At 35.8% G+C, this 12,341-nt stretch overlaps 1 protein-coding gene across 2 annotated transcripts in view; it reads right to left on the bottom strand.

The window, feature by feature from the left end:
- Positions 1–5,719: 5,719 nt before the first annotated feature.
- LOC110441937 (alpha-(1,3)-fucosyltransferase 10-like) overlaps positions 5,720–12,341 on the bottom strand; it is an 18,610-nt gene continuing 11,988 nt past the window's right edge. For both annotated transcript variants that reach the window (XM_021485252.1, XM_021485251.1), the window contains 7 exons: positions 12,050–12,100; positions 11,481–11,572; positions 9,985–10,250; positions 9,706–9,870; positions 9,158–9,405; positions 8,034–8,205; positions 5,720–7,726 (listed from right to left, as the gene is read on the bottom strand). In XM_021485252.1, the coding sequence (XP_021340927.1) occupies positions 7,190–7,726; positions 8,034–8,205; positions 9,158–9,405; positions 9,706–9,870; positions 9,985–10,250; positions 11,481–11,572; positions 12,050–12,078 (1,509 nt within the window). In that variant the 5' untranslated portion in view covers positions 12,079–12,100 and the 3' untranslated portion in view covers positions 5,720–7,189. The remainder of the gene's footprint in view (positions 7,727–8,033; positions 8,206–9,157; positions 9,406–9,705; positions 9,871–9,984; positions 10,251–11,480; positions 11,573–12,049; positions 12,101–12,341) is intronic.

The raw sequence follows: 12,341 nt of genomic DNA, 5'->3' as shown, positions 1-12,341 counted from the left end.
TTCTGTTGTAATAACAAATGTGATTGGTTGGGACTGAATTGGTTTCTTATGTCGAAATACAAGATATATTCGACAAAAAAAAGATAATTGCAAAGTAAACACAATTCCAGTATTTTTTTACAAACAGAAAAAAAATATCTTATTTAGAAAAAAAAGTAAATTTCCTACTAAAAGTCGCAAATATCGTGTAGCCAATAGAAATCACAGAGACATCTCGGTTCGGTTTGGTGGGAATGATGACGTTTCATTGGTTACCTCCCTTGCATCGTAGTCGTGAAAAGTCCATAAAACAACATTTGTGTTGGCTAACCAGGTGGAGTGAGGGACTTTTCAGAAAATAGTTTAAAGATCCAAATTAAATCATAAATCTTCTTGTAGCTTTTAACGGTCTGCTGGAACTTCAGAACTAAAAATTGCTGTTGAAAACCTATGTAGTATGATTTTACTAATTCTTAAAATATGTCAAGGCCATTCATTCTAACCAGACCAAATATCGATCATTTATCACTAACCTAAAATGTATTTTAAAGAAGATTGGATCATTAAAGGTTGTTGCCGTTCCTAGATTTTTCGACATGGTTTTGGTTTGATCTCCTGTATCTGGCAGAAATCATTTATATCTTACCACAGAGAATCTACTCTTCCAACATGTCTTCTAGATCAAGTATTTTTTATACTAAAAGCTACGTACCTGAAACTCCAGTATATATGAAAGGAGATCGTTATGACACAAAATTATTTTCTGTATTCGAATAATATAAAGTCGTATCTATCTATATTAACTCTATCAAAATTCCAGGAAACTTCTGCGACCATAGACACATTTAGGCATACTAATCGCTGCATTTCGTGTGCGTATCGACTACTAGGAAAAGTTGGAAGCGATACTTTGTAGCTTTATTCCGACATAAAAACAACGAACACGCTTTGTATTTAATATTTAGACATAAGAATTTCCGGTCGCTTGATTAGAGGAAAATAAAATAGTTTATGGTGAATGTTCTAGTTCTTTTTCGCTCCTGGAATCTAAGGACAAAACAATATCATAGAGATACCGATGATGCGGAATCGGTAATAATTTTCACAAAATGAAATTGTATAAATTACAGTCTTGTATAAAAAAAAAAATATACACAATAATAAATAAGCTAGGGTGATTTTAAAAAGTAAACCCGGGAGATGATACCAGCCCGAATTTCTTGATTATTTTCCTAATTGATCTTCCTCAGCAAGATTTCAGTACATGGTCCTATTTTATCGTTCTGCGTGCATCCATTACAAACTGTCTTATATTTTACATTTGTATACATCCATTGGTGTACAGCAAAGACCGAATACTCGAAGTTATTTTGTGACGGAATAGAAGATCCCGTAACAAACAGTGTTTTGTAAGGATTCCTATGAAGTAACCTATGTAGAGGAAATCCAGCTAGCTGTAGATGTATTGTGTTAATGTGGTATGAACAGAAATATTGGTAAAACAGCGCTCTTCATAGTACTTCTACAATAGTGGTAAAACAGCGCTCTTTATAGCACTTCTACAATAGTGGTTAAACAGCGCTCTTTATAGTACTTCTACAATAGTGTTCAAGTTGTAAACAGTTGATGTTAGAAGTTTTACAAGCTTTTGGGATAGTTTTCCTTGACAGCTAGTGTAGGGTGAAAAACAGACACCAGCAGTGCTTGCCAGTATAATCTTGCTCGTCCTGGATATTCGAATCATGATGAAGAGAGGAACATATGCGACTATTTAAAAAGTTTTCAAAAAGAAGGTACAAAGACAATGTATTATCATAGTTTGTGAGCTCTGGAATGGATGTATCAATGTTAGTTTTGACCTACATATATTGATCACACCACATAACGGATAACCCTATGTGTATTAGTGGTCAAACCAAGAAACCGTCTTACTATCATCTCTTCTTTGTCCTTGTTTACATTTCAACACGCAATATCCGAAATAAAATCGAAGTTGTTGTAAAGTAATCACTTTCATTTGACTGTGTAGCGAGAGTATAACTGTTGAAAGTTTTAATTCAGTTCTAATATACATCCATCGTGTTGAGACTAAAAGGCATTTGAATATCTTAAAAACGTTTTGTACCTAATAAATCTTACATATACATGATACGATAGCAACTATATATATAACCCCATACAAGAGTACATTTCTGGCTGAACACTATGGTACGTTCGCTACATGTTTGTATTCTCTGACACTCTCCATGCTCCATACAATTAAAACCCGTTCGCTACATGTTTGTATTCTCTGACACTCTCCATGCTCCATACAATTAAAACCCGTTCGCTACATGTTTGTATTCTCTGACACTCTCCATGCTCCATACAATTAAAACCCGTTCGCTACATGTTTGTATTCTCTGACACTCTCCATGCTCCATACAATTAAAACCCGTTCGCTACATGTTTGTATTCTCTGACACTCTCCATGCTCCATACAATTAAAACCCGTTCGCTACATGTTTGTATTCTCTGACACTCTCCATGCTCCATACAATTAAAACCCGTTCGCTACATGTTTGTATTCTCTGACACTCTCCATGCTCCATACAATTAAAACATACAATGCCACCAACAGAGCATTAATTAAGCTTTAAGTCTATTGTCCAGTTATTCTTCAAACTGTCAATAGAATTTGTTAAAATTGAGAGAAAAAAAATATCAAAATTTTAAATGATACCAAATATATTTAATCCATCCTCCCCTATTTTACAATCTCATTGCAAAGTCTTGGCCACTATCCATAATGAATATATATTTAAGCTTCCAAACCTTGTTTAGCAGTATTCGATATTTAAATCCTTCAGAAGCTAAACCTTGAAGCTTGTTATTGTCATCAATGGCGAGGTCACTTGTAATAATATGGCAGACGTGTTTTTAACAGAAAAAACGGAGTAGTGTACTTTTGCAGCGTTCGTTTACAGTTAATAAGTTTTCTTGTAGTTTTTCTCATCTTGACCGATTCCTCTTACTTCGTACTGTAAACATCAATGACTTCGTAGCGTAGGCCGTTCGAACGTCCATCTTCTTCTTCCACGATTTTGTGGCCACCCAATCTTTATTTGGAAGCAGATATGTTTATATTATACTCTTACAAGTATATTGTAGGCCAAGGTCAAAAGGTGTCACTGCAACATTTTCAAGTAGGTCAAAAAATCCTCGCTGTCGGGTTAAAGGTCACCAATTTTTAAACTTTTTTAATATTCAAGATGTTTGATTTTTTGTGTGTATTTGACGGAGAGTATCATCTTGATGGAATTGACGTCTTCAGTTTTTCTGTAACATTCACCGTTAACATTATACACCATTTTGAATGTTTCCCTCTGATCTTTTTGAAAAGCCGACAATATGTTAAAACCATTTTTTTTTCTGATGTTCTGCTATGCAGATTTCATCTAGTGTAGATATTTTTGTTTTCCCAGACTACCTACGAAATTTTCGATAACTTTTAATTTTATCCCAAATCCAAGATGGCCGCTATGGCGTCGTATCCGTTTTTTCCTAATTGCAATAACTCTTCAACGAATAAAGCAACCAAATTCTTCTTTGAATATGTTATGAACACTAATAATGCAAAACTTTTTCTCCAGAAACATTTTTGTGTCAAAGGTCTACTTTCGGTAGGGGTCAAAGTTCAAATGCACTTAATTTTGAGAACAAACTTTGAAGAGTTTGTTTTCAAGTTGTTCAAGGTCTAGAGTCTTGTTATTTGATACGTACGATGCTGAGATGTAGAGCTATCACGTTTGACAAAATTATTGATTTGCAAGGTCATAGAGGTCAAATGTCTAAAAAAAGTAAAATATTTAATGAAAACAAAGCTATGGTTTATATTGTCCTTTTCTCCATAGAGGTAAAGACCATGAGGTTTTAAAACATATGTTTGTGATCACAGACCAAATCAGTCCTAATGGTAAAAAGCCCGTCAAATTTTTAGCCAACAATTTCTAGCTTCATCTTTATTATTATCATTTTCATAAAAGAACAGTCCGTATCATATACTATTCTTAATGCAAATATTTTGTATTATTTTTGGATAATCTCCTTTATGAAATGATGTTGGAACCTGTGTTGGTTTCTGTGTTATATTTCAAATACTTATTGTTACATCAACTGAGAACGGCCTGCTTCATCTTTTTTTAATTTAAAAGCCGGCTTTAAAATGACATCTTCATCATTTCCCGCAAAATCCTCGAACGTTTTGCATTGCATGGGCTTCTTTTGAAACAATATCTACTTCAGGCAAACTCAGTCCAATGCATGTATGGTTAAAGTTTTCAGGCAGTGTTGGGAATTATGTTGGGACTCACATTTTAAAGGTATGGTTGCATATATGCCCGAGCCGATAAATGTACATGATCATGTAAATGATGTTGATAACGTCTAGTACGTATTAGCAAAGTTGAGATGGGTATGTTATGGACGTGTAGCCTGGGTGCCAGATGTACTGCTTATTACAACAGAGAACAATATTTATTTAACACCAGCTGTGATGACATGACAAAACATGCTTTAGGCAAACCAAAACCTATCGATATGGACTGATTAAAGATACTTTTGAGTAAAGGTGAGCTTATTATGATTCAGTGGTTTTTATGAATTTTCTGTATGACCTAGTAATTTTATATGTATCAGCTGCCAAACGATCTGTAACAACAATGATGAGCTTGACTGCGCTGACTTGTCGCTGTGTCGACAAATCGTTGACGTATCTAATTGACCATCTAGTCTATCGCAGTGCCAGCCGATCGAACAGCAAACGTGTCTGTATCATAGAACTGGATAAATGATCTATGTACACCATTTCGTTTATTGCAGTGTCCCGACCGAATCTAACCACCACTCCTTTCCCAAAAGTATCAGGGGTTACCGTAAAGGTAACATCGATCGCTTCCATTGTTTAAAATTTTATCTAAAAACGCTGGTAGATATATTGTTAAACAAAAAAACAATTATATGGTGATTTAAGGACAACTCAGCGAATACACTAAACCCTGGATTGTGTCATGACAAAATCGAAGGCTCAGTGTGCGCATCCTACTTCTGGATGATACAAGTAGACTAGTCTGGTCCTTTGATGTACATCAAAAGAATCGCTTGACATCAATATGGTAAAATCAACTGGCTTTGAAGTCGGGTGTCACTCCTCTGCAATCTTTAAAAGACAGATAAATCATCCTAGCAATTGGTGATTTTTTTACCCGAGATCAATCAAATAGCAATCTTTGTGCCTTCAATTTTGTTGTCATGATATATATTCCAGGGGTGCAGAGAGCGTGAGTGTAACCCATGGAGTATTGTAATAATAATAATAATTCGAGGTTCTGATATACCACTTTATCACAACCTAGTTAGTAGGTTGTCTCAAAGCGGTTCACAAATTATTATCCGTGGTTATAGGGCCTTTGCAACCAGCCAATATCTTTCTCGATTCCCTGGGGAGCATACAGCCGGTGCTGCCATTTCAGCGCTCACAGCTAGCATTCTACAATTCTAGCACTACCCAACCACGTACTCATTTACAGCTGAGTAGACTGGAACAAGCGGAGTAAAGTATCTTGCTCAAAGATACAACACAGTGCCCTGCCGTGACTCGACCCGCAACCCTTCGGTAACGAGCCCGGCGTCCTACCACTAGACTACCGTGCCTCACTGGGGATGATTTAGTTGTAAAACATTACAATGACTATAGATTTCATTATTAAAATATAATTTCCGACCTTCTAGCAAAACTCTAGCACTGTTACGTACACAGAGACAATATGCATGCATCTTTTTCTTTAATTTTCCACATGAGAGTAATATTCAATAACAGCACAGAAAAATAACTAAATAAGTATATACACGCTACAACTCCGCCTGATATGAGCATGTTAATGTTTGTATGTTTATTTGTTGTGAGCTGGTATATAACAAGGCCTTTCTACTGATGTCACGAACATACTTTTTCTTACACAGAAATTAAAATCTTAAATAGATATTATGAACGACTAACCCAAATCGGCGTCAGAGGCAATTAACAAACTATTGTACCGGTTCAAGATTCAAACACAATATCATATTCATTCATAAAATACGGAGAAATATCAACCTAATAAATTAATAATAATGTAGAGCTGACATTCGTTTTTACTGTGCGTAATCTAGGTAATATATAAACTATGAGAAATAATTCATTATCTATTGTGTCAAGGCATACAGAAATCTCTACGCAAAGTTGACATCAATAATAGTGTAATAAACGGTCCCCTACAAACCGTGCACGCCTGACATTATGTTTCGATGATTTGATTGAACGCCCAATATGAAACGGTTAAGAAGCATTTGTGAAGAAATATAAGAATCTTCCAAATGTAATTGGTAATTGATAGATAATTCTTCTCGAGGAAATCTTAAATTACATGTAAAATCTGATATGTAAATATGCGAGTCTCTGTGGTTTACCCAAAGTTTGATCCACACGCAATGAGGTCTTTGCCAGCCTACCTTTACATTTGAAAGAGTAAATTGCTCTAAGATCCTTTTATCAAAATCAAATATTCGAGGTCCACAACACTCACTGGCGCTCGCAATCTTGCAGTTTTCTTGTTTTCGTATGAAACAAACTGGACTGAATTCTGCACAGCATGAAACTACAATATCGCTGCCTGCAGGAAGACAAACCATTTCACTGAAAACCTCCGGTTACCCGTTACCTACACTGTTTTTTCTCAAGACTAGTATTGGACGCCATGACTAAGCATCGTACGATAAGCCTACTGTACTTTACTCATTGGTAGATACATATAGTATCTTGATACGTGTACTATGACTGTAATGTACGTACTTTGCAAACATCTTATATTTCATCAAGCACTGCCTTTGTACATATGATAAATAAATTAATAGTTTAACGAATGCATAACAAACAAATATCTGATATTTTTTCATTCGCATTGTGATCAGCCCGTGTAAGATGAATGTAGTGAACATGATTACATATTATATCTTAGATGGGCAAACCTTATCGCGCATGACCATATCTATTATAGAAAAGCAGGATACTGTTTCCTTTGATAAATGTTGACATTGGTTAATTGTCACTGGTGTATTTTCCTGTAAGTTTCGTTTAGTCAGTCTGCAACACCCCCTAATGTACCATGTGTTGGAACTGAGCCGGCCAATGGACTCATTGCGACCTCATCTGGTCATGTCTCTTCAATGTATCAGCAAGCTGATTGACATCTCTGTTAGTAAATGTGATGTTACTGGTGTCGTAGAAGTGCCTGAAGGCTATCGCACTGAAATGGGATTGTGTGTAAACACTATCGTAGTTCTTATTGTTCTCCACATACTGTCCCTGCTCATTGAAACTCTTTGGTCTGGGACAACCGTAATGGTCCTTTCCTGCCACGGAGATCAAAGGAGGGTTTCCCTCACTCTCACGGCGTATATTTTCGTGAACTTTTCTACACATAAAACATTCAAATCCAGCAAAATGGTTACCGAATTTCTTCGAACGATCTTCTCCATTCATAGACCATTCCCTCTCATTTAAAATCTGCAAAAGATTTTTATTGGTAATGCCGTTTTTATCCGTTTTGAAGTTTAAGTATTCGTCATATATATAATCGTTTTCATCCATGTTTTTGATTGTCGCTGCAAGTTTCTCTACACTAGGGAAATCATCTACGACTAAAGCGGACTTGTCGCTGGGGAGGAATTCCTAAAAGAAGAAGGGAAATATAACAATTGTTTGCATTTTTCTTGTAAGTCTCTCCTACATATTTCCTGTTTTTGTTCAGTGGATTTTCAAAAAGTATTGACCATTTTTCGTAACTCGTAAGAGAATCCATTTATTCATTAAACATTTGAAACAAGTTTCACAAATTCTTGGTTCATGAGATTTTACATATGTCTTAATGATGGAAGTTATTGAACAAAAATACCTTCTCAAATTAACGTTTTTAATCGTAGGTTCCTATTTAACTGAAACATCTGTATACACAGGAAGCGCCGAAATTCGACATTACCTTGACCTTTGGTGATCCGAAGACAATAGGGACAACACCTAGATGAAATGGCCGCCACAGCTTTTCGGTCATATAGTCATCGCAGACGGCGTTCTCAAAGGCGAAGGCAAACTTGTACTGTGCTACAAATTTGAAGAAATCTTTCTTCTGGTATTTCTCCATTCCCCGTAAACTAGAATAAAAGGCATCCAATTGACACGTTAGTTTATTTATTCGAATTGTAGAAATATCAGTGAATTAAAGTGCAAACCTCGCGTTATAGATACATTCGTGCTGGATTTTATATCCAAACTTCGCGTTATAGATACATTCGTGCTGGATTTTATATCCAAACTTCGCGTTATAGATACTTTCGTACTGGATTTTATATCCAAACTTCGCGTTATAGATACATTCGTGCTGGATTTTATATCCAAACTTCGCGTTATAGATACTTTCGTCCTGGATTTTATATCCAACCTTCGCATTATAGATACATTCGTGCTGGATTTTATATCCAAACTTCGCGTTATGGATACATTCGTACTGGATTTTATATCCAAACTTCGCGTTATAGATTATACATTCGTACTGGATTTTATATTCAATGATGAAAGGAATGGACACATGTGTCTTTTCATATGACATACTTATCTGATCTGTTTAAGGCGGATTGACTGCAAATTCGGTCGCAAATATTGTTAAAATCATATTTGTAGCTGCTTTACAAATCATTAAAAATGGCTAAGTTGTGCAGCAACGACTCGTCAAACTAACCCAACAGGAGGATGGCGTGATGGTAAGATAATTGGGATAAAAGTGCGTATTTTAATTACGCACTGCTGATTTACAAAACTTGAGATTATATATTTTCATTGTAAACGTGTTAATGTGGGTATGGAGATACTGTCTTGTTTCTTCTGACAATGGGTACCTTCGTGTTGTCATGAGACATACCAAGAGGTGGTGTAGTACTTTCTCAGCGGCAGCGTTTTGTTGCTTGGAGACATTATAAGAAATGGTGTAATACTTATTCAGCGGCAGCGTCCTGTCGCTAGGAGACGTGGTTAAGAAGTGTCGATTTACTTACTGAGCGGCAGCGTCTTGGTGCTAGGAGACATGATAAAACGCGGTGAAATACTTACTGAGTGGGCAACTCTTTGTTGGTGTGACACCTGCCGTACACGTCCACCTTAATAAACTTTTGAAGCATTGACAGGTATTCGTCTCGTGCGGAGGGAACGTTACAGTCACTGTGTACAAACAGCACAGGCGCCAGACCCTTTCTATTCTGCAGTTCGTTCTTGCGAGCAGACGTCAGAAAGTACTCCGTACTCTGAAGCCAGGTCACACTAGGAAGTGCCATGGTCGTCACGGGGTAGGAAGACTCGCGCTGTAATGGAAGATACGTCCAGATAGGAACGGTTTCTATTGGTGCCTTACACTCAAGAAACAATTCAATGATTTCTAACGAATACGATAACAAGGACAGAGGTATGTGTTACTATAATTTTACAAGACAGATTATCACTAGTAACAAGATGAAACTGTTTCAGATTTTTTAAACTGCATGATCATATAAAGACAAAATCCAGGCATATTTCCCATAATATAAAGTGTACTTATGTATATTTGATATATCCTTTGAAATACAAGGAGAGCTGCTACGTTCCTGTATTGCTGGATGACTTACCTTAAATGTTGAGGTATAGTTAAACAGGGTCATAACTTCCTCGTGCGAGAAAATAAATTCGTTATTTTTGGGTGACTCATCGTGCTCGAGGGCCCACAAATGACGGGGTAGGCGTGGTAATGGAAGATGGCTAAATTCAAACTCCGTTCCATAGAAGAGGAATGCCTGCAATAAGTCGACATTGAACACGTTTGGACACAATGTTTGCTTTTTGTATAACGTTGTCTGTAAATAGTTAGAACTTACGTAAGGAGGGTATAGTAATACATTAACACTTACTCGTACGTTTGGGTCATTCTTCAAGCCTCTTCTAACCGACACATCACACGCTTCATCGCCACATGTAATCCCATGATCCATCATACCGGAAACAGGGGCCCACCATACCAATGCAGGATGCTGTGGTGCATTTTTAACGACGTTGTCGCCTTTGAGTTTTGTCTTCTTCCAATTCGATATCTGAGCTTTTACTGAGAAATTGTTACGCTGGAGTAGATATTGATTAATTGCATTTATGTTCCGTCGATTTGTTTTTCGGGATGAAACTGTAAAGAAAAAGCGATGAATAAATAACAAAAAAACAACTTTTTATGATGATCAACGTTTAGTAATGTGTATCTTTGTTGGGGGAAATTTATTTGTGCAACTGACATTACTATAACAGCACGAAGTAATTCGCTTTATTGTGTTAGAATATGAATCAATAACAGTTGTAATATATTGATATTATACCGTATTGCAGAAAGAACCCGCGTATCTGATTTTCATACCACTAATATACCTGAAATATCGTACATAGTCTGTATTCCAACCTATAACGATGTAAATCATGTTCATTTAGTTAAATAAAAAAGAGCTCAGTGTGAATTATGCATATAGCTACTGCTTTACTAAATTCCTCTAAAACAGTTTTAACCCCATGATGATTTAACCGATGCGGATCTTCCACTAGAATGTAACAAGTAACTTTTGATTAACTTTTTTTTTAAGATAATGCAATTTGTGTTCAACCATTCGGGAATTAAGATAAACGATTTATATGTTGTCCCTTGACATCTGTGTCGTGTATTATTGTCTTAATTCTTAAATTCATATTGGGTACATTGCCTATGAAAAGTAACTCGTATTTATTACCTAAAAAGGAGGGTAACAACACATGTCAAGGATAACATGTCCAGCATAAATAGCTAATTTTACACCAAGCCATTCCCCTTTTATGTCTAATTTGTATTTTGTAGAAGGTATATCGCAGACAATCGAAAAACAACCTAATATTAAATTTAAACTGTGTGAGTCAAATGAAGCGAGGGCAATCCAATCTTAAAGGTAGAAAATTAAAATACAAATAAAATAACTTATAAACGATATTGTAAAAATAATATTAAACAAAATAAATCTGACTGTACCTTACTTTCGCTGTTTATATAATCATCCCAAACCGGTTCGTTTGCTTATATCTAATATATTGTCCCTAATAAACATATTCCTCTATGAAATATTGTTTTGATGAAATTATTAGCAAATCGTTTGGAAATGCTCAATTCTCTATTACAGTGCGTCATTATTAGGGACCTAACTCTGATACTTTCACTATATTAATGATTTCGTTCACGACCTGGATTAACTGATGAGAAGTCCACACAATTTATTAACAGTCAAAGCAAAATTACAAAAATATCCTCATACTTCCATGACCTAGACCAATGCATATTTTAAAAAGGTGTTTGTGTGACGATACCAAATAACATCCAATTAAAACAGAGGAGAATACAAACCATCCTCGGTAATGGTCCGTTTAACAGCTGCCCACAGTGAGAACGATATGATGACAGAGAACACCACATATATGAAGACAAGATTTCGGTTTCTGAAAACGGATGAAATTATTGTTACAGAAAGGAAACTTGTACAGAATAAATGTATGGTATGTTTCGACATTGTAAACCATGGTACGTACAGTACGCATTGTAAACCATGGTACGTACAGTACGCATTGTAAACCATGGTACGTACAGTACGCATTGTAAACCATGGTACGTACAGTACGCATAACTAAATCAGGAACAGCTCATCATAAATAACAGTATTTCATTGTATATTTGTGCGTGTTGATAAAAGATTATTTCATTCAAAATAAAATAACACATTTTAATTAATTAAGGTCGCTATCATACATTTGTTATTCATGGTCATTTTGATATCATACAAATCTAGCAAGCGACATTTCGAATTTGCTCACGCACAGTTCGTCATAATTGCTATTGAGTGAGGTCTCGTACAGGGAGATGAGAGATAGACATGCGCGCACCACGTGAGTACTGTATACACTTGTAATAAAAATTACCTCCTGCAAAGCCTTGTTACTATCTTCATTTTCACATAGAGGTACTTTCGTCTGAAAATCAAGAAGGTGGTCGGACTTTAACAAACATGTTAGACAGGTATAAATAGTCATTTTGTATTTGTTACATTTTATATTTTTACTTTGTTTCCCATTCTTACACATGTTTCCGATTGCTGCACACAAAACGTTTTGTATTTGTTACTTTATTTCCCATTCTTACACATGTTTCCGATTGCTGCACACAAAACGTTTTGTATTTGTTACTTTGTTTCCCATTCTTACACATGTTTCC

This window comes from Mizuhopecten yessoensis, unplaced genomic scaffold (assembly GCF_002113885.1).
Source record: "Mizuhopecten yessoensis strain PY_sf001 unplaced genomic scaffold, ASM211388v2 scaffold716171, whole genome shotgun sequence".
Taxonomy (NCBI): Eukaryota; Metazoa; Mollusca; class Bivalvia; order Pectinida; family Pectinidae; genus Mizuhopecten; species Mizuhopecten yessoensis.
This window is presented reverse-complemented; position numbering and strand designations above follow the sequence as displayed.